Source organism: Chiloscyllium plagiosum, chromosome 39 (assembly GCF_004010195.1).
Source record: "Chiloscyllium plagiosum isolate BGI_BamShark_2017 chromosome 39, ASM401019v2, whole genome shotgun sequence".
Lineage (NCBI taxonomy): Eukaryota > Metazoa > Chordata > Chondrichthyes > Orectolobiformes > Hemiscylliidae > Chiloscyllium > Chiloscyllium plagiosum.
Window position 1 is genome coordinate 4,524,606 of NC_057748.1, and position 22,743 is coordinate 4,547,348.

At 42.9% G+C, this 22,743-nt stretch overlaps 3 protein-coding genes and 1 pseudogene across 3 annotated transcripts in view; all 4 read right to left on the minus strand.

Moving 5' to 3' along the window:
• Positions 1-2,685: 2,685 nt before the first annotated feature.
• On the minus strand, positions 2,686-6,035 carry LOC122542161 (ferritin, heavy subunit-like). Its single transcript, XM_043679580.1, has 4 exons — positions 5,867-6,035; positions 3,870-4,016; positions 3,160-3,285; positions 2,686-2,932 (listed from the first exon to the last, which is right to left on the minus strand). Exons 1-4 carry the CDS (start codon positions 5,966-5,968, stop codon positions 2,786-2,788), a joined length of 522 nt encoding a protein of 173 aa, XP_043535515.1. The 5' UTR covers positions 5,969-6,035; the 3' UTR covers positions 2,686-2,785.
• Positions 6,036-10,357: 4,322 nt separating this feature from the next.
• Positions 10,358-22,743, minus strand: part of LOC122542004 (ferritin, heavy subunit-like) — a 24,066-nt gene continuing 11,680 nt past the window's right edge. The window contains exons 4-5 of the mRNA XM_043679297.1: positions 10,965-11,064; positions 10,358-10,407 (exon numbers count right to left, since the gene is read on the minus strand). Of these exons, the coding sequence (XP_043535232.1) occupies positions 10,358-10,407; positions 10,965-11,064 (150 nt within the window). The remainder of the gene's footprint in view (positions 10,408-10,964; positions 11,065-22,743) is intronic.
• Positions 10,853-22,743, minus strand: part of LOC122542159 — a 136,725-nt pseudogene continuing 124,834 nt past the window's right edge.
• Positions 18,453-22,743, minus strand: part of LOC122542155 (ferritin, heavy subunit-like) — a 9,139-nt gene continuing 4,848 nt past the window's right edge. Inside the window, exon 5 of the mRNA XM_043679575.1 lies at positions 18,453-18,586. The gene's annotated coding sequence lies outside the window, so the exon portion shown is untranslated. The remainder of the gene's footprint in view (positions 18,587-22,743) is intronic.

The window sequence follows — 22,743 nt, forward strand, 5'->3', positions numbered from 1 at the left end:
TTCAGATCAGGACTAATATTAAATTAGTTCCTTTGCTTTGTATTTTTACATCTGTTCACTCCATTTCTGTCCACTTGTCTGAATAATTTCATTTTGATCATTAGTTTTGATGACACAGCAGAAGATGTCACCATTTATAAAACACTGTGCATTCTCTTTTCTGGTCAGAAGTGGATAACCTTATACTTCCCCTCACTGTCCTGTATCTGCCAGTCTTGCCCATTGCATTAAACTTTGCAACATTCTGCTCTCATGGTAATGTGTCACCTGATGTAGAGTCATCATTTTATTGATGGCCCTTCATTCCTTCATCTAGAACATTGATAAATCTCATGAAAAGTGGTGTTTCCCAGTGCCTCTCCTTGGGGGAAAAAAGCAATCTGATCTTGCTTGTTTTTAAATGCACTCATGGGACGAGGGTGCTGTTGGCTGGGCCAGCATTTATTGCCCATTCTTAATTACCCTTGTGAAGATGGTGGTGGTGATGATTTGCCTTCTTGAATTTCTGCTGTTGTCCATCTGATGGAGGTAGACCCACAATCCTGTTAGGGAGACCCACAATCCTGTTAGGGAGAGAATCCAGGATTTTGACTCAGCAACAGGGGAAAAGAACAGTGACGTAATTCCAAATCAAAATGGTGAGTGGCTCAGAGAGGAACTTGCAGGGGGTGGAGTTCCCATGTATCTTTGCTCTTGTTCTTCTAGATGGAAGTGGTCATGGTGTTGGAATGTACTGTCTAAAGGCCCTTTGGTGAATTCCTACAGCATTTGGTAGATGGTACACCTTGCAGTTGCTAAGTATCAGTGGGCGGAAGGGATAAATGTTGGTGGCTATTGTGCCAATCAAGTGGGCTGCTTTGAACTGGAGGGTGTCAAGATCCTGGAGTGTTGTTGGCACACTCCCCATTATCCTGACTGACAACCCCTCCCCTAAACCAATTCCCCACCCACATTCTGCATTTTCATTTCCCCCAGTGATCATGTGTGATTCCCTATCAATGAAATCATTAAGGTGGCAGCTTTGGCTGTTCACAAACTGAAAACTTCCATCCTCCACATTAAAGGGTCAGCATAAATCAAGATGCACACAGGGAACCACCACCTCCAAACATAACCAAATCCATGGTAGCATTATTACTTGGAGCGTCAGTTCTAATATCAATATTCAGAGTCAGTTCTAATATCAACATTCCAGCCTACAAAATGAACTATTTCAGGTTTGCACACTGGGAGATTGGAAAAGAACATTCCACTTGGATTGTGCTTTAAATTTACATACACTGCATTTCCAATCCCAGTAGTACCAAATAGGTGTAAAGTACCAAAGCTTAAATTTGTACTTGTGCAGAAGAATAACATCTTACATGGGAAATATTATCTTCCCCACCCACCCAAAGAAAGGTACCTACCCCATTTATCTCAGTTTGATTAAAAGCCGTAATCAAATAGAGGTACTTTGTGTCCCCCTTATTCTATCGTGGGATATGAGCATCCCAAGCAAGATCAACATTAGTCAGCCATTAGATTTTCCTTGCACTAAGAAATTGCCACATGGCCCTGCATATGACTGCATGTACAGGGCAGACTATATCAAAGGCGAGCTGATTTCCTGCAAGTTTACAAAAATTGGAACAGATTGCTGCAAATACTACTTGGGTCCTATAGGTTTATTAGCACCAGCTGCCCTCCATATGAGGGGCCTCTGGATTACTAGAGCAGCAAGGGAATTGCTACACTTTTCCCACATGGGTTAAGGTAGGCACTGCTGCATTTCCTGATATAGATCTTAGTTAGGAGCCAAGCAGACTAGAGACACTGATGCTAATCAAAAGCAGTATCCTTATTCTCCACTATGGAACATGGATACAAGAGAAACTGTTTCTCAGCTTGGGAAACTGCTGTAGAGCAATCAAGTATTGTGTATCCAAGAACAGTTGAAGGTAGAGTACTGTATAAGATATTCAACTTTTATATTCTTGGAAAGGGGTAGTTTTACATGATTTAAATCATAACCTAAGCAATAAAACAAATTGCTGGAAAACAGTCTGGTCTGACAACATCTGTTGTAAGAAAGTAATTATATTTCAAGTCTAGTGACTCTTAACTGATTTCACTCCAGATGCTTCCAAACCCAAGTTTTCCTTCCTGATTTCCAGGAACTGGTTTTTGGCTTCTTTATAAAAATCCCAAAGCATTGTTTTCAAGCATTAAAACAAATTGCTGAGGTTATTTAGTAGATGTAAAACTATCCCTTTACAAGAATATAAAAGTTGAATATCTTATACAGTACTCTACCTTTGACTGCTCTTGGATACACAATACTTGATTGCTCTACAGTTTCCCAAGCTGAGAAACAGTTCCTCTTATCCAGTTGCATCAGTTGATTAGATTGGGAGGAGATTTCAATCAAACTATTGACTAGAGGATGTTGCTGCAAAATACCCTGTGAGCACAGGCAGATAGTGAGCATTGCTTACAAGCCAAAAAGCTTAAGCAGTTGTGGAATTTCCAATATGAGAATGCTCACATACCCAAATCCCCATCCACAGACCAGAATAAAACGGAGCAAATTACTGGGACAAGCATTGAAACAAGGTGGAGAAAAAAAAGGATTTAATGATCAGATGTTAAACAGCAAAAACCCAAGAATCAAATGAAGCTAAGAAATTACACAGTACTCAGTTCCATGGTGAACACTATTTTAATTTTGTGCAGAGCACAACCAAAGTCATCCACTAGAATGAAGTCACCATGTCCAACAAATGGAGTTGTTGTTGAATCCCACTCAGCTCAGGGTGAGCCTGTCAAACAGGTACTCTCCCAGGCCATTCTCAGGGGCTCCCAGTCTCTTCAGGTTGGTGATGTGATCTCCCAGCTTCTTGATCATCTTCACTTGCTCATCCAAGTAGTGCCTCTCCAGGAAGTCACACAGCTGGAAGGAGAGACAAAGATTAGCCTCAAGGAATAAAAAAAAAGTGACCTCCCATTACTGATGTGACCATCAGCACATTGTGGTAAGGGAGATGTGAACCCAGGGGATGCCTTTTGAAATATTTTTTCAGCCTGCAGGAGGCAGTTAGAAAATAATTGGATTCCCCCCCCAGGGAGAACACAAACAGATCATTTCCTGCCAAGTTTGAGAGAAAATTAGAAACTTACGTGAGGGTCAGTGTGGCCAGAGGAGAGTTTGTGCAGATCCAGCAGACTCTGGTTCACATCCTTCTCCATCTGCAGAGCTCTCTGCATTGCCTCCAGACCATTGCCCCACTCATCCTGCTCTGGCTTCTGGAGGGAGGGAAAGCAGGAGAAAAAAAACCCAGCTCATCTCAGACAGGTGGATCACAGGCTACATCAGTTCATTATCCCCCAAGCATCACAAGAGTTAAATTTCAGGCCAATTGTTTTACTGACTTGTTTAGATGTCACTGTTCTTAGAGCTTAAGTTTCAGAAACATACTGTGAAAGTGCCTTTTAAAAATATTATAATCTAAGTGTACAAAGTGTGCACCAATGGCAGTAATTCCTTGCTCTACCATTTTGTAAATTTGGATCCTTTTGACCAGCCAATTAGAAACATCTTATATGCAGAAAGGAGATGCTGCTACCTTCTACTCCTGTAAACTCTTACCACAGATAAAGAGATGTTGGAATTGACATCTGGGGTTATATAGTTTAATCATTCTTACATGGGAAATTTGCACTCCATCCTGTATTCTAGATCATCCCAATTGCTGTTTCAATGAATTGTTTGTGAACCACCTCCAATTCACACAGCATTTATTCAAACCTGACCCTAAACAGGTTGCGTGATACCAGTTAGTTGGAGTTCACACAAAACATTAAAGTCCTCAAAGTTTACAGAAACCAACCTTGACATCCTGCAGGAGGACTCTGCCTCCACGTTTATTCTGGAATTCCATCAGTTTTTCAGCATGTTCCCGTTCCTCATGGGACTGCTCCTTGAAGAACTCAGCAAAGTGACGCAGGGCAACATCATCCCGGTCAAAGTAAGAGGCCTGCAAGTGGGAAGCAAGTCTCAATCTCATCCATGGCTCAATCACAAACTAACCCATTCACCATATTAACTTCAATTAATTGAAAAAAGGTGAAATCAGAGTGACAAAAGCAGAAAGTCATTATCTCCTGTGGATTGTGGCCTAAGGAGCAGACATTTTTCTGAAAGAGTAAAACAGAATCAAGATGTCAACTGCAACCCTTGGCCTGTATCTTAAGGAGACAGTGTGCTAGTGTGGCATATAGTATTGTGAAGGCCCCAGTTGGGGACAGCTATTAGATATGCCTGCACATCAGGAACCCTCTTGCTCAGTACTAGAACCACTGAGGTCATTGACCAATAAATAGGCCATGAACAGGTTGACTAACGGTTTTTTTAAAAAAAAAATCAGCCAGCTACCTCACCTAGCTGAATAACCAATGACCTACCATCCACTCTACACAGAATGCTGACTGCGATTTAAATAATTCACATTTCAAGTGAAAAAAGTGCACATTTAACCACCTTTCTTCACAGTGATTAATAAACTAACTTCATCTTCAATAGAGAGACAACAGCTTGGTTATTTGGGCAACTTTTTAAAAAACAATACATTTGGTTTAAGAGAACATTTTTCAAAAAAAAATAAAAAAAAATAGATGGGTTATAACCAAAGAATTAAGACAATACCTGTCTCTACAGTCAGGAGACTAATTACACTGAACAGTTACAGTAAACCAAGGAAGTCTCACCTAAGGGCCAGTTATAACTCAAGGAAGGCCTAAAATTTCAATACAGTTTCAGGGTGAAGTGTGTCCACAGCAGGGGAAAAGACAACATTGTCAAGAGACCAGATATCCCAACCCAATCTAGTCCCACTTGCCACCACCCAGCCCATTTCCCTACAAACCCTCCCTGTTCATACACCCATCCAAATGACTTAAATGTTACGATTGTACCAGCCTCCTCCACTTCCTCCAGCAGCTCATTCCATACATGTACCACCCTCTGAAAAAAGTTGCCCCTTGGTTCTCATATCTTTCCCCGCTCACCCTAAACCTATGTCCTCTAGTTCTAGGCTCCCAACCCCAGGGAAAAGACTTTGCCTATTTATCCTATCCATGTCCCTCAATTTTGTAAATCTCTACAAGGTCACTCCTAAGCCTCTGACACTCCAGGGGAAAAACAGCCCCAGCCTGTTCATCCTCCAACCCTAGCAACATCCTTGTAGATGTTTTCTGAACCCTTTCGAGTTTCACAACATCTTTCCAGTAGAAAGGAGACCAGAATTGCACACAACATTCCAACAGTAGCCTAACCAATGTCCTGTACAGCTACAACATGACCTCCCAACTCCTGTACTCCATTCTCTGACCAATAAAGGAAAGCATACCAAGCACCTTCACTATCCTACCTGTGACTCCACATTCAAGGAGCTATGAAACAGCACTCCAAGGTTTTTGTTCAGAACACTCCCGAGGACCTTACCATTAAGGTGTTTAAGTCCTGCTAAGATTTGCTGTTTCCATGCTGTACATCACTAATGACTCTTCTAGGAGAAGAGTGAGGGCTAGAGATCAGAGCTGAAAAGGTGTTGCTGGAAAAATGCAGCAGGTCAGGCAGCATCCAAGCAGCAGGAGAATTGACATTTCAGGCATGAACCCTTCTTCAGGAAGGGCTCATGCCCAAAACATAGATTCTCTTGCTCCTTGGATGCTGCCTGACCTGCTGCACTTTTCCAGCAACACATTTTCATCTCTATGATTCTAGATAATTTACTCAAGCATATAACCAAGGAAATTCCTAGATGCTCCACACAGCCATATTCAAGTGTTAATTCTAAAACAGAACCTTCAAAACCACAAGCCTCACCATAGAGAGGTAAACATAGGAGGAATAGAGCTCCAGGTTGATCTGCTTGTTAACAGCATCCTCACAGTCCTTGTGGTAGTTCTGACAAACTTGGGAGGCCATCTTTACTATTCCTGCTCACTATCACCAGATAACTCCAAGCCTCCCTCAAGCTCTTGTATTTACCCTGCTGGGACACCCTGCACTTAACCAGGGAGAGGTAGCAACAATGATGATTGACAATCTCTAACAGCCAATCAGGAATCACCCATGAATGTACACCCCAATGAGAGAGAGGGGGTGGGTGTGTGAACCAGAGCTGATCAGAGGTGTAGATTAGAGTCAGGTCTGGATGATTATTCTGTGATTGGAACAGCAGGAGGTCACTCAGCAGCATCTCAATCAGGTCACGGTGAGTTTGTGTCCTTTTAAAAGAAATAGATTTGGATGAGGAAAGGTTTTCAAGTTTTCTTTTAAATAAAGTTTGTTGTGACCAACTGAAAGAGGGTCTCAATGAAGAAAGAGAATCAGTTTTGTTGGAAATGGGAGAGAAAGGTGGGAGACTAGAGCTTGGACAAGTCAATTGTAATAAGAGCAGATTGGACAGAGACTGGAAAATGTTTCAGAATAGGGGTGTGGAGTAGGTCATAGTCTACTGACACTGGGTAAGCTGCTTAGGACTGAGATGAGGAGAAAGGTCTTCACCCAGAGAGTGGGGAGCCTGTGGCATTCTCTGTCACAGAAAGTTGTTGAGGCCAAATATTGAATGTTTTGAAGAAGGAGTTAGATATAGCTTTCAGAGCTAAAGGGATCAAAGTTTATGGGGAGGGTGGGGAAGATGGTACCGAATTAGATGATCAGCCATAATCATATGGAAGGGTGAACAGCTGACTCCTATTCCTTTTTTCTCTAATTCTGTTTCAATAAACTGGGTAGTAAGGGTCTTGTGGCACAGGGGTAGTAACCCTTTATCTGGGCCAGCAGGTTTTTGTACAAGACCCTACCTGCTCCAGAGGTGTCTGACAACATCTCTGTCAGGTTCATAAGGAAACAACCAGAGCTGTTGCAGGCACAATGGACTGAATGGCCACATCCTGTGCCATAACAATTCTGTGATTCTGTGGATGATCTGCATCTGAACAGCGTTTCCCTGCCTCTACCTCCTGACTGACCTTTCTGTGGATTGTCCCCTCGCTGTGATGGAGAGCCTCGAGTGTCCTGTTGAGTCTGAGAGCGATACCTCAAGAGGTTTCCATCTCCTGACAGGACCACCCAGGATGGTAAGGTCAGAGGGGAGGATCCTGATAAAGTGCAATGGAAATCAAATCCTCAACGGCCATCTGTCCAGGCAGAAGGTGTTTGTGTGCTATCCACGAGGGTGGGTAAAGGCTACAGCAGGAGGGAGATCACAAATCGACATTTCCTTGCCACTTGAGCTGTATCTACCTTCTGTAAAGGATTGTGTCTGTGCTGATGTACAACAGCATTCCCATGTTAAATGATGCTCTGTACACATTGTCTACCTCGAGGATTCTAACCCCCTCCACAAACACATTGACTTTCCAGGGTGGACAGTCGGAGGATTTTACAGAAGGAGGCCATTCAGCCCTCCCCCATGTCTGTACTCACTCCTAAAAGAGCTACCCAGCTAGTCCCAATCTCCACCCTATCTCCATAGCCCTCTAACTGCATCCCTTTCAAGTACCTATCCAACTCTCTGTTGAAACCTCCTATGGAATCCACCTCCCCTACTCTCCTAGGCAGCGCATTCCAAATCCTAGCAACTGTCCGAGTTAAGACTTTTCTCTTCACCTCACTGAGCTCTCTTGCTGACTAATTGTGACCCCTATAAACTGGCATACCAACTGGTGAAAGCAGAACATCCTCCTTTATCATGTCAAAATTGCTCATAATTTTGAACACCTCAATAAGGTCACCTCTTAATCTTCTCTGCTCCAAGGAGAATAAGCCCAATTCCTTTAATCTTTGCTTGTATCTAAAATCCCTCACTTCTAGTATCATTCTCATAAATCTCTTTTGCACTCTCTCCAGGGCGTTAATATCATTCATGATTCATGAATAAGATGTCCAGAACTGAACACAAAACTGCAAATGTGGTCTGACCAATGGTTTGTAAAAGTGTGGCATCATTCCCCTGCTTCGATGCCTCTCTTTTTAAAAATGTAAGGATCCTATAAGCCGCCTTAATGATTGACTGACTGTTTCATCTTCCCTGGCCACCTTCAGAGAATCATTTACTTGAACCCGAATGTCCCTCTGCCCCTGTACTCCCCTCAGAGTTGTTCCATTTGAACCTGCATTGACTCTCATACCAAATGCATTACATCACATTTCTCTGCATTGAGATTTGGAAATGATTGTCAACATCAAATCTTGCCCTGTAAAAATGTAATAATATTAGTTTTCAAATCTTCAATTGGTTTTGTGTGCATTCATTATCCTTCCTGTGAAAAAGCTGTGTTCCTAACATTATCCTGGACAGTTTAGTTCTAATGTGAAGATTCTAATCCCATTCCACATCCTCAGTTCTATTTGACCCATTGGGAAACAGTTCCCTTCTATCTACTCGGTCAAATCTACTAACCCTCCTAAAAATTTCCATTACACTCATCCCTTAACTTTCTACCCTGGGGAATGTAGACAAACTGTTGATGCCATTTAACCAGCTCTTTATCTCTGAGTTCATTCAGATAAGCTAGGATGTCCCATCAGCCACAGCAGAAGATGTCACCATTTATAAAACAGTGAATTGTCTTTCTTGGTCAGAAGTGAATAACTTTACACTGCCCCTCAGTGTCCTGTATCTGCCAGTCTTGCCCATTCCATTAAAGTTTAGCATGAGTAGAATCTTGCAATGTACCACCTGATGGAGAGTCGTCATTTTATTGATGACCCTTCATTCCTTCATCTAGAACATTGATAAATCTCATGAACACTTGTTTCCCAGTGCCTCTCCTTGGGGAAAGCAATCAGATCTTGCTAATTTTTAATGCACTCGCAGGATGAGGGTGCTGTTGGCTGGGCCAGCATTTATTGCCCATCCTTAATTACCCTTGTCAAGGTGGTGGTGGTGATTTGTTGCTGTTGTCCATTTGGTGGAGGTAAATCCTATTAGGAAGAGAATCCAGGATTTTGACTCAGCAACAGTGAAGAACAGTGACATAATTCCAAGTCAAAATGGCGAGTTACTCAAACTTGCAGGGGATGGATTTACCATGGATCTGCAGCCCTTGTCCTTCTAGCTGGAAGTGGTCATGATGTTGAAATGTTATCTAAGGAGCTTTGGTCAATTTCTACAGCATTTGGTAGAGGGTACACCTTGCAGTTGCTAAGTGTCAGTGGGTAGAGGGAATGAATGTTGGTGGTTATTGTGCCACTCAAGTGGGCTGCTTTGAACTGGAGGGTGTCAAGATCCTTGAGTGTTAGCACATTATCCTGACAGACACCCCCTTCCCTAAATTCTCTACGCACATTTAGCATTTCCATTTTCCCCCTGTGATCATGTGATCCCCTGTCAATGACTTAATTAAAGATGGCTCCTTTGGCTTTTCAAACTGAAGTGGAACATCCATCCTCCAAATTAAAGGATCAGCACAAATCAAGAGAACATAACCAAATCCATAGATAGCCTTATCACTTGGAGCATCAGTTCTAATATCAACATTGAGCCTGGTCAAGCCTGCAAAATGGACTGTTTGCACACTGGGAGATTAAATTTACATGCACTGCTCAGGCCAAAGTACATGTGCATTTTCAATCCCATCAATATTGAACTGGTGTAAAGCACCAGAGCTTAAATTTGTATTAGACTTCTGCAGAACATTTTACATGGGAAATATTGTCTTAACCCTCAGGCAAAACCCCTGCCCCATTTATCTCAGTTTAAGCTGAGAATGAACAGTGCAGCCTTCAGAAGATCTTAGACCAGTCATTAACTGAGTTACTTGATATCCCCCATATTCTGAAGATCAGCTGTGAGCATCAGTATTAATCATCCAATGGATTTTCCTTGATCCATGACATTGCCAGATTGGCCTGTTTGACTCTACAACCTATGTAGACTATATTCAAAAAGGAGAGCTGATTTCCAGTAAGTTAGAAGGAAAAAGTGGAACAGAATCCTGCAAATGCTACTTGGGTTCTAGAGCTTTCTTTGCACCAGCTGCCCTCCATGCGAGGCCTCTGGATTGCTAGAGCAGTAAAAAAATAGGAATTGCTACATTTGTCCCACATGGGTTAAGATAGGCACTGTTATATTTCCTCATGTAGAAGATAATTAGCCTAGTGGAGTAGAGACACTGATACTAATCAAAAGCAGAATCTTCATTCTCCAGCATAGAACGTGGGAGGAGAGAAACCATTTCCCAGCTTGGGAACACCACCATTATAGTAATAAAGCATTGCTTACCCAAGAACAGTCAAGAATAGTGAAGATTATGAGCAAGATATTTAACTTTCATTCTTGTAAAGGGGGTCATGTTACATGATCCACTAAGTCAGTCTAAGCATTACGACAAATTGCTGGAAAACACTGACAGCAGCTGTTAAGAAATTTAAAGTATTTCAAGTCCAGTGAGTGTTCTTAACTGACTCCACTCCAGATTCTGCCAAACTAATTTCCCAGTTGTTTGTCTGATTTCCAGCAGCTAGTGGTTTTTTACTATTTTAAAAATACCTCTAGGAATTGCTCAGAGTACACCAGTTTTATCAAACATTAGATTGAAATCCATTCCCAATCAAGCTATTGCTGCAAAATAGTTCCCGTGAGCACTGCTTGCAAGCAAAAAAGCTTAAACAGTTGTGGAATTTCCAGTTATGAGAGTTGCTCGCTCAAAATCTCTCCCCACAGAATAAAACACTGAGCAGGTTACTGGGACAAGAATTGAAACAAGGTTGAAAGAAAAGGATTTAATAATCAGATATTGAACAGCTAAAACCCAAGAACCAAATGAAACTAAATAGTTATACAGTTCCATGGTGAACATTATTTTAATTTTGTGCAGAGCACAACCAAAGTCATCCACTAGAATGAAGTCACCATGTCCAACATATGGAGTTGTTGAGAGCCTGTCAAACAGGTACTCTCCCAGGCCATTCTCAGGGGCTCCCAGTCTCTTCAGGTTGGTGTTGTGATCTCCCAGCTTCTTGATCATCTTCACTTGCTCATCCAAGTAGTGCCTCTCCAGGAAGTCACCCAGCTGGAAGAGGAGACAAAGATTAGCCTCAAGGAACAAACCATGCACTTGAATGTGACATCCCGGGCGGCACGGTGGGCGGCATTGTGGGCGGCACGGTGGCACAGTGGTTAGCACTGCTGCCTCGCAGCGCTAGAGACCCGGGTTCAATTCCCGACTCAGGCGACTGACTGTGTGGAGTTTGCACGTTCTCCCCGTGTCTGCGTGGGTTTCCTCCGGGTGCTCCGGTTTCCTCCCACAGTCCAAAGATGTGCAGGGTCAGGTGAATTGGCCATACTAAATTGCCCGTAGTGTTAGGTAATGGGTAAATATAAGGGAATGCGTGGGTTTCGCTTCGGCGGGTCGGTGTGGACTTGTTGGGCCGAAGGGCCTGTTTCCACACTGTAATGTAATCTAATCTAATCTAATCTAATCCCATTACAGACATGACCATCACCACCATATTATGGTGTGGGAAAGGTACAATCGGGGGTGCCTGTTGAAATGTTTATGCTTTCAGCCTGCAGGAGGCAGGTAGATAATTGGATTATACCCCCAGAGAGTACACAAACAGATCATTTCCTTCCAGGTTTGAGAGAAAAAGCTAGAAACTCACATGAGGGTCCGTGTGGCCAGAGGAGAGTTTGTGCAGATCCAGCAGACTCTGGTTCACATCCTTCTCCATCTGCAGAGCTCTCTGCATTGCCTCCAGACCATTGCCCCACTCATCCTGCTCTGGCTTCTGGAGCAAGGGGAGTCAGGAGAGAAAAAAAACAGCTCATCTCAGACAGGTGGATCACAGGCTACATCAGATCAGGTCATTATTCCACCAAGCATTGCAAGAGTTGGATTTAGATTAGATTAGATTAGATTAGATTACAGTGTGGAAACAGGCCCTTCGGCCCAACAAGTCCACTCCGACCCGCCGAAGCGAAACCCACCCATACCCCTACATTTACCCCTTACCTAACACTACGGGCAATTTAGTATGGCCAATTCACCTGACCCTGCACATCTTTGGACTGTGGGAGGAAACCGGAGCACCCGGAGGAAACCCACGCAGACACGGGGAGAACGTACAAACTCCACACAGTCAGTCGCCTGAGGCGGGAATTGAACCCGGGTCTCTGGTGCTGTGAGGCAGCAGTGCTAACCACTGTGCCACTTGTTACCTATTACAAGTCAATTGTAATAGGAGCAGATTGGACAGAGACTGGAAAATGTTTCAGAATAGGGGTGTGGAGTAGGTCATAGTCTACTGACACTGGGTAAGCTGCTTAGGACTGAGAAGAGGAGAAAGGTCTTCACCCAGAGAGTGGGGAGCTGGTGGAATTCTCTGCCACAGAAAGTGGTTGAAGCCAAAACATTGAATGTTTTCAAGAAGGAGTTAGATCAAAGGGCATGGGGAAGGCATAGGAAGATGGTACTGAGTTAGATGATCAGCCACAATCATATGCCCTGGCAGAGCAGGCCTGAAGGGCTGAATGGCCTCCTCCTCTTCATTCTTTCTATAATTCTAAGTTTCAAACCTGGTGCAGTGGGGTGTCCTATGGTCCAGGAAGTCTAGGTGTAAGACCCTACCTGCTCCAGAGGTGTCTGATAACATCTCTGGACAGGTTCATTAGGAAACAACCAGAGCTGTTGCAGGCCCAATGGACCGAATGGCCTCCTCCTGTGCCATAACAATTCTGTGATTCTGTGGATGATCTGCATCTGAACAGTGTTTCCCTGCCTCTATCTCCTGACTGACCTTTCTGTGGATTGTCACCTCGCTGTGATGGAGAGCCTCGAGTGTCCCGTTGAGTCTGATAGCGATACCTCAAGAGGTTTCCACTTCCTGGCAGGACCACCCAGGATAGTAAGGTCAGAGGGGAGGATCCTGATAAAGTGCAATGCAAATCAAATCCTAAACGGCCATCCATCCAGGCAGAAGGTATTTGTGTGCATTCTACGACGGTGGGTAAAGGCTACATCAGGAGGGAGATCCCCAGTCAACATTTCCTTGCCAGTTGAGCTGGATCTACCTTCTGTAAAGGATTGTGTCTGTGCTGATGGACAACAGCATTCCCATGCTAAACGATACTCTGTACATGCTGTCTACCTGGAGGATTCCAACCCCCTCCCCAAACACATTGACTTTCCAGGGTGGACAGTCAGAGGATTTTACAGAAGGAGGCCATTCAGCCCTCCCCCATGTACTCACTCCTAAAAGAGCTACCCATCGAGTCCCACTCTCCAGCCCTATCTCCATAGCCTTCTAACTTCATCCCTTTCAAGTATATATCCAGCTCTCTTTTGAAACCTCCTATGGAATCCACCTCCCCCACTCTCCCATGCAGCGCATTCCAAATCCTAGCAACTCTCTGAGTAAAGAAGTTTCTCCTCATCTCACTCTGAGCTCTTTGCTGACTATTTGTGACCTCCTCGTTACTGACATACCAACATCCTCCTTTACCCAGTCAAAATTGAGTCACACTTTTGAACAATTCAATGTGGTGATAGAACACTGGGTAAACACAGAATAATCTTTCAGAGCTCAAATGTCCTATCTATTTTCAAAGCACTCACCCATCGATCAAAATGAATATGTTTAATCCTTTCGAACACAACATAAGTCTGAGCTAGTTCCTTCTTTATGTTTCTGAACTGCTGTCTATATGCTTCTGGTATCAATTCATAAGCACTTAAATTAGCCTATTTAACCTTTTCATAATCTCTTGACACCTCATATGACAGCATGGCAAATACCTCACTAGCTCTGCCTACCAATTTAGTCTGACCTAGAATTACCCATAAATATTTGGACCACTCCATCTGCCTAGCCAATTTTTTCAAATGAAATAAAGAAGGCTTCAACGTCTTTCTCATCAAAATGTGGCAGCATTTTGACATATTTATATATATCACTACCATTCCTTTTAATCTCCATCCTGTTAACTTGACTTTGTTGACTAAGTCGCAATTTCTCAAGTTCAAATTCTCTCTCTCTCTCTTTGCTCAGCCAAGAACCTTTCCCCTCTCTCTTTTTTTCTCTCTCACCTCTCCATCTTTCTCCCCTCTGTTTTTCCTTTTCTCTCTCCCTCTCTGTTTATTTTCTAACTCCATTTTCCTCAATTGTAATTTAACTTTTTCTCCCTCTACTGCACTTGTCTGAGTAGCTCCCTTACATTTTCAGCTTTATGTTTGTCCTTGGTTAAACCCAAATCTAACTTACTTGCTAATTTTAAAAGTATGACCTTTTTCTTTCCTTCTAAACTTGGCTAATCTGAGAATCACCTTCAAATCCCAGAACCTTTTCAGCAATTTTAAGAGCCATTTCTCTCACTTTTAATTTAATCAACCACAAGTCACTGAAATTTAACAAGTTGTCTCACTTGAGTTTTATTTAAAGATCTAGGACACTAACCTGCAAGTGTTTAAATCTGCTGGGATTTTTCGTACCCGCAAATCTATTCAAATATGACTAAACCAATTCAAATGATGGACACGAGCCCCCAAACTGTTACGACACGGGGTAAACTCTCCTGCTTAATTTAAAGCCAGCAACACAAAAAATTTATCCTGTGCAGCCGTTTGTTACCAGCTAGGACTTGGCAGTTCTCCTCTCAACTGTTCAATTTCCCCTGGTCTTATACCCTAGAGCATTGGATTGTGTCATTGGCTTTTAAGATTGTCAATATACTCAATTCAAACTTTATTGGAAATTGGTATTTTTTTCAGGGTATAATTTAAACTGATTAGCCAAATTCAGATTTGTTTTTGTCTCCAGGCAATGAACTAATCAAGTTGTTTGACCCAGTGTTACATTGTTGCCATATTGAGAACACTTGGTGCTGTGTCCAGTAGTTGTGTTGCTTTTAACTCTCTTAAAGGTACACCCACATCTTCATAACAAAGATCACCTCTTAATCTTCTCTGCTCCGAGGAGAATAAGCCGAATTTCTTTAATCTTTCCTTGTATCTAAAAACCCTCATTCCTAGTATCATTCTCGAAAATATCTTTTTCACTTTCTCCAGGGCTTTATTATCCTTCCTTGAATTAAGGTGTTCAGAACTGAACATAATACTGAAATGTGGTCTGACCAATGATTTGTAGAGGTGTAGCATCATTCCCCTGCTGCTATGCCTCACTTTAAAAACATAAGGATCCTGTAAGCCACCTTAACGACTATTTTATCTTCCCTGGCCATCGTCAGAGAATCATGTACTTGAACTCAAAGGTTTCTCTGCCACTGTACTCCCCTCAGAGCTGTTCCGTTGAGCCTGCATTGTCTGTCCGACCAAATGCATTACATTGCATTTCCCTGTATTGAGAGTCGGAAATGATTACCAACATTAAATCTTGCCCTGTAAAAATGTAGTACTATTAGTTACCAAATCCTCAATTGGGCTTGTGTGTATGTGTGGGTGTACCATGCACATTTGTATTTTTGTGTGCTTGCGCCTGTGTGTATGTTTGCATGTATGTGCATCCACTATCCTTCCTGCGAAGAAGCCGTTCCTAACATTATCCAGAACAGTTTAGTTCTAATGTGAAGACTATAATCCCATTCCACATCCTCAATTCTATTTGACCAATTGAGAAGAAACAGTTCCCCTCCATCTACTCTGTCAAATCCATTAATCCTCATAAAAACTTCAATTACACTCATCCCTTAACCTTCTACCCTGGGGAATGTGGGCAAACTATTGATGTCATTTAACCAGCTCTTTATCTCTGAGTTCATTGAGAAATTTGGGGCTGCACCATCTCTGCCTGAACTGAGCACTCCAGATGTGGTGGAACCAGAATTTGACACTTTTACAAAGAACCTCCATCCAGAGGGATTTGAACCTCTTTGAGATTAGGACTAATATTAAATTAGTTCCTTTGCTTTATGTTTTTACATCTGTTCACTACACTTCTGTCCAATTGTCTGAATAATTTCATTTTGATCATTAGTTTTGATGACACAGCAGAAGATGTCACCATTTATAAAACACTGTGAATTGTCTTTCTTGGTCAGAAGTGGATCACTTTACACTTCCCCTCAGTGTCCTGTATCTGCCAGATTTGCCCATTCCATTAAACTTTGCAACATTCTGCTCTCATGGTAATGTGTCACCTGATGTAGAGTCATCATTTTATTGATGGCCCTTCATTCCTTCATCTATAACATTGATAAATCTGATGAAAAGTTGTTTCCCAGTGCCTCTCCTTGGGGAAAGTAATCAGATCTTGCTATTTTATAATGTACTTACAAGATGAGAGTGCTGTTGGCTGGGCCAGCATTTATTCCCCTTCCCCAATGGCTCAGTGGTTAGCACTGCTGCCTCACAGCACCAGAGTGCCAAGTTCAATTCCAGCCTTGGGCGACTCTGTGTGGAGTTTGCACATTCTCCCTGTGTCTGCGTGGGTTTCCTCCCACGTTCCAAAGATGTGCAGGTCAGGTGAATTGGCTATGCTAAATTGTCCATAGTTGTTAGGTGCATTAGTCAGAATGGATGTGGGTTATTCTTCAAAGGGTTGGTGTGGACTTGTTGAGCTAAAGGGCCTGTTTCCACACGGTAGATAATCTAATCTTAATTATCCTTGTCAAGGTGGTGATATTTGCCTTCTTGGGAGGTAGACCCACAATCCTGTTTGGGAGGAATCCAGAATTTTGACTCAGCAACAGGGGAAGAACAGTGATATATGCCCAAGTCAAAATGGTGAGTGGCTTAAAGAGGAACTTGCAAGGGGTAGAGTTTTCATGTATTTTTGCCCTTGTCCTTTTAGATGGGAGTGGTCATGGGTTTGGAACATGTTGTCTGAGGAGCTTTGGTGAATTCATACGACATTTGGTAGATGGTACACCTTGCAGTTGCTAAATGTCAGTGGGGGAAGGAATGAATGTTGGTAGCTATTGTGCCAATCAAATGGGCTGCTTTGAACTGGAGGGTGTTAAGTTCCTTGAATGTTGTTGGCACCCTCCCCATTATCCTGACTTGAACACCCCCTGCCCAAGCCAATTCCCCACCAACATCTCTCCCCCGTGATCATGTCAATGACATCATTAAGGTGGCAGCTTTGGCTTTTCACAAACTGACGCTGAGAATGTCCATCCTCCAAATTAAAGGGTCTGCACAAATCAAGATGCATGCTGGGAAACACCACCTCTGAACTAATGTATATAACCAAATCCATAATAGCCTTATCACAGGGAGCATCAGTTCCAACATCAATATTCAGAGCCTGGTCAAGTCTGCAAAATGGACCAACTCAGTTTGCACACTGGGGAAGATTGGAAAAGAACATTTAGCCTAGCAATGCGTGCAAATTTAAAGCATGTGCAGTTTCAATCCCAATAGTATTGGGGAGATGTAAACTACCAAAGCTTACATTTGTATGAGACTTCTATAGAAGAACACTTACATGGGACATATTGTCTTTTCCCACCAAAGACAAGCACCTAAGCCATTTATTTCCATTCAAACAGAGAAAGATGAATAGTGCAGACTTAAGATAGCTGTGCAGTCATTAACCAAGTTACTTTGTGCCCCACTTATTCTATTGTGGGCTGTGAGCATCCCAAGCAAGCTCAGTCCTCATCACCCATTAGATTTCCCTTGAACTGCAATGCCACAGTGTCTGCACTATATTATTAAAATAAACCTGATTTCATGTAAAATTAAAAAGAAAAAAATTTGGAACAGATTCTTGTAAATGCTACTCTGGTCCTATAGCTTTGTTTGCATCAGCTGCCCTCAGTACATGAAGCCTCTGGATTGCTCTAGTAAAAAAGGGAATTGCTACAATTGTCCCACATAGGTTAAGGTAGGTACTTTTGCATTTCCTCATGCAGATCATTGTTATTAGCCAAGCAGACTAGAGATACTGATGCCAGTCAAAAGCAGACTCTTTATTCTCCAGCATGGAATGTGGATGAGAGAAACCATTTCCCCACATTGGGAAAACAATCACATAGCATTCAAGTACCCCTTACTGTTCTTGGCTAAGTGATAATTGTAAAACTATCCACTAAATCAGAATCTAAACATTAAAATAAATTGCTAGAAAACATTCAGGTCTGACAATATTGATTGTACAAAAGTAAATATTTCCAGGCCAGTGACTGTTCTTAACCAATTTCACTCCACAGATGCTGCCAAACCCAAGTTTTTCTTCCTGATTTCCAGCAGCCAGTGTTTTTTGCTTCAATTTTAAAAACATCTAAGCATTAGTCAGAGAGTACACCAGTTGTGTGTCAAGCATTCAGATTTCAAACTATTGATTAGAGGCTGTTGCTGCAAATTTGTTCCAGTAAGTACTGCTTACAAGCCAAAAAGCTAAGCAGTTGTGGAATTTCCAATTAGGAGTGTGGCTCACTTACACCAAAAGTCACTCCACACAGCAGAATAAAAACACTGAGCAAATTACTGGGACAAAAAGGTTGAGAGAAAAGGATTTAATGATCAGATGTTAAACATCAAAAACCCAAGCAGCAAATGAAGCTAAGAAATCACAGAGTACTCAGTTCCATGGTGAACACTTCATGTTGTGCAGAGCACAACATGAAGTCACCATGTCCAACAAATGGAGTTGTTGAATCCTGCTCAGCGTGAGCCTGTCAAACAGGTACTCTCCCAGGCCATTCTCAGGGGCTCCGTCTCTTCAGGTTGGTGATGTGATCTCCCAGCTTCTTGATCATCTTCACTTGCTCATCCAAGTAGTGCCTCTCCAGGAAGTCACACAGATGGAAGAGGAGACAAAGATTAGCCTCAAGGAACAAACAATGCAACTGAAAGTGATGTCTATTACAGATGTGACAATCTCCACCACCTTGTGGAGGGGGAGGGGTGCACTCTGGGATGTCTTTTGAAAGGCTGATGGTTTTCAGCCTGGAGGAGGCAGGTAGATGGTAATTGGAATCTCCCCCCAGAGAGTACACAAACAGATCATTTCCTACCAAATGTTTAAGAGAAAAAATGAGAAACTCACATGAGGGTCCATGTGGCCAGAGGAGAGTTTGTGCAGATCCAGCAGACTCTGGTTCACATCCTTCTCCATCTGCAGAGCTCCCTGCATTGCCTCCAGACCATTGCCCCACTCATCCTGCTCTGGCTTCTGGAGGGAGGGAAGTCAGGAGAGAAAAACCAGCTCATCTCAGACAGGTGAATCACAGGCTACATCTGGTCAGTTCATTATTCCGAATCTTTGTAGGAGTTAGATTTCAGGCCAATTGTTTTACTGACTCCTTTAGATTTCACCATTCCCAGAGCTTAAGAAATTTTAGAAGCATACCATACTGTGAAAGCACATGTTTAAAAGATACTATAATCCAAATGTATCTAAAAATATGCACCAGTGGTGATAATTCCTTGCTGTACTGTTCTATCCCTTTGGATCCTCTTGACCAGCCCATTAGAAACATCTTGGAGATGCTACTACCTTCCACCCCTGTGGATTCTCTCATTCTTACCACAGTAGAGGGGCATTGGAATTGACATCTCTGAGGTTATATAGTTGATCATTCTTACATGCAAATGATTCTCTCCATCCAGTATTCTGGATCATCCCAATTGCCTGTTGCTGTTTCACAAGTGCAAAATAGTCTCCAATTCAATGCATTGCTCACCAATACAATCTCCAATTCATATAGCATTTATTCAGTCTTGAGGCTCAACAGATTGGAGTGATACCAGTTAATTTGAGTTCACAAAACACATCTTCAGTTTACAGAAGCCAACCTTGACATCCTGCAGGAGGACCCTGCCTCCACATTTATTCTGGAATTCATCAGTTTCTCTGTGTTCCCATTCTTCATGGGACTGCTCCCTAAAAGAACTCAGCAAAGTGACACAGGGCAACATCATCCCGGTCAAAGTAAGAGGAGGACTGAAAGTGGAGATAAAGTTGGAAGAAAACATTACTTTCATCCTTGGCACACAGTGACCCATCCCACCATTTCAATTCCCTTCCAATTAACTGAAGTTAGTGACAAAAGCAGAAAGTCATCTGTCAATTGTGGTCTAAATAGCAGTCATTTTGACCTCCCAGAATGAAGATCTAAAAACCAACTGCAACCCCTGACTTGTATCTGAAGGAGGCAGTGTGCTAGTGTGGCAGAGTGTACTGTGAAGGTCCCTGTTGGGGACAACCATTAGACATCCCTGCACTGCAGGTTAGAAATGTTCTTGCTCAGTGCTGGTAGTTAGTGAGATCATTGACCAACTGAAACATAGGACACGAACATGTTGACCAACAGGCAGAAATCTCAGTCAGTACCTCATTGCCAACCTCACCCACCTGAGTAACCACACTGTCCTACTATTTGGTCTGCACAGAGTCTTGACTATGCTATTTTTAGATAATTCACATTTCAAGTGAAAAAAAATGCCATTTAACCATCTTTCCTCACATTTAGCAAATAAACACTTCATCTTCAACAAGTGAAGACAACAGCTTGTTTATTTAGGCAACTTTTAAAATCAATTTGGTTTGGAGAAAGTTTTTTTGAGAAAGATTAGTTATAGAATCAGTCAGGGATGTATAGCACAGAAACAAACCCTTCAGTCCAACTCATCTATACTATCCAGATATCCCAACCCAATCTAGTCCCTGGCCCATATCCCTCCAAACCCTTCCTACACAGATACCCATCCAGATGGATTTTAAATGTTGCCATTATACTAGCCTCCACTTCCTCTGATAGCTCATTCCATAAACATTACTATCCTGAGGGGAAAGTTGCCCCTTAGGTCCCATATCTTTCCCCTCTCACCCTAAACCTATGTCTGTTCATTCTGGGCTTCCATACCAGAGGGAAAAGGCTTTGTCAATTTATCCTATCTATGCCCCTCATGGTTTATAAGCCTCTGGAGGTCACCCCTCAGCCTCCAACACTCGAGGGAAAACAGCCCCAGCCTGTTCAGCCTTTCCCAATAGCTCAAATCCTCCAATCCTGGCAACATCCTTGGAAGTCTATAAATATAAAATAGAACCTTCAAGACCACAAACCTCACCATGGAGAGGTAAACATAGGAAGAATAAAGCTCCATGTTGATCTGCTTGTTAACAACATCCTCACAGTCCTTGTGGTAGTTCTGACACACTTGGGAGGCCATCTTCACTATTCCTGCTCACTATCACCCAGACAACTCCAGACCAAAGCCTCTCTTCCCCAAGCTCTTGTATTTATCCTCCAGGGAGAGGCATCACCAACGATGATTGACAATTCCTGACAGCCAATCAGGAATTGCCCATGAACATAGGCCCCAATGAGAGAGAAGGGGGGGGGGGTGGCGGTGTTAACCAGAGCTGATGATGAGAGTCAAGTCTAGATGATTACTCAGTGATTGGAACAGCAGGAGGTCACTCAGCAGCATCTCAATCAGGTCATGGTAAGTTTGCGTCCTTTTAGAAGAAATAGATTTGGATGAGGAAAGGTTTTCAAGTTTTCTTTTAAAATTAAGCTCATTGTGACCAACTGAAAGAGGGGCTCAATGAAGAAGGGGAGTCAGTTTCTCAGCCTGTTGTGTTGGAAATGGAAGAAAAAGGTGGGAGATTGGTGGTAGGACAAGGCAATTGTAACAGGAGCAGAGACTGGAAAATGTTGCCAATGACTGGGTGGTGGAGAATCGGTGGGTGGGGCGGAGTGGGTGTCATAGTCTACTGACACTGGGTAAGCTGTTTAGGACTGAGATGAGGAGAAAGGTCTTCACCCAGAGAGTGGGGAGCTTGTGGAATTCTCTGCCACAGAAAGTGGTTGAAGCCAAAACATTGAATGTTTTCAAGAAGGAGTTAGATATAGCTCTTAGGGCTAAAGGGATCAAAGGGCATGGGGAAGGCATAGGAAGCTGGTACTGAGTTAGATGATCAACCACAATCATATGCCGTGGCAGAGCAGGCCTGAATGGCTGAATGGCCTCCTCCTCTTCATTCTTTCTATAATTCTAAGTTTCAAAACTGGTGCAGTGGGGTGTCCTGTGGTCCAGGAAGTCTAGGTATAAGACCCTACCTGCTCCAGAGGTATCTGATAACATCTCTGGACAGGTTCATTAGGAAACAACCAGAGCTGTTGCAGGCCCAATAGACCGAATGGCCTCCTCCTGTGCCATAACAATTCTGTGATTCTGTGGTTGATCTGCATCTGAACAGCGTTTCCCTGCCTCTGCCTCCTGACTGACCTTTCTGTGGATTGTCATCTCGTTGTGGTGGAGAGCCTCGAGTGTCCCATTGATTCTGAGAGCGATACCTCAAGAGGTTTCCACCTCCTGACAGGGCCACCCAGGATGGTAATGTCAGAGGGGAGGATCCTGATAAAGAGAAATGGAAATCAAATCCTCAAAGGCCATCCATCCAGGCAGAAGATATTTCTTTGCTAACCACGGGGGTGGGTAAAGGCTACAGCAGGAGGGAGATCACAAATCGACATTTCCTTGCCACTTGAGCTGGCTCTACCTTCTGTGAAGCACCGTGTCTGTGTTGTGAGCTGTGTGTTTGTGTGCTTGTGTATATGTGTGTGCATTCACTATCCTTCCTGTGAAGAAGCCATTCCGAACATTATCCTGGACAGTTTAGTTCTAATGTGAAGATTCTCATCCCATTCCACATCCTCAGTTCTAGTTGACCCATTGAGAATAAACAGTTCCCCTCTATCTATTTTATTTTTCTTGCGCAAACCCTCAAGTGGCCAGTGACAAACACTGCCCTTCACATCAAAGGGCAAGCACACCTGTTTT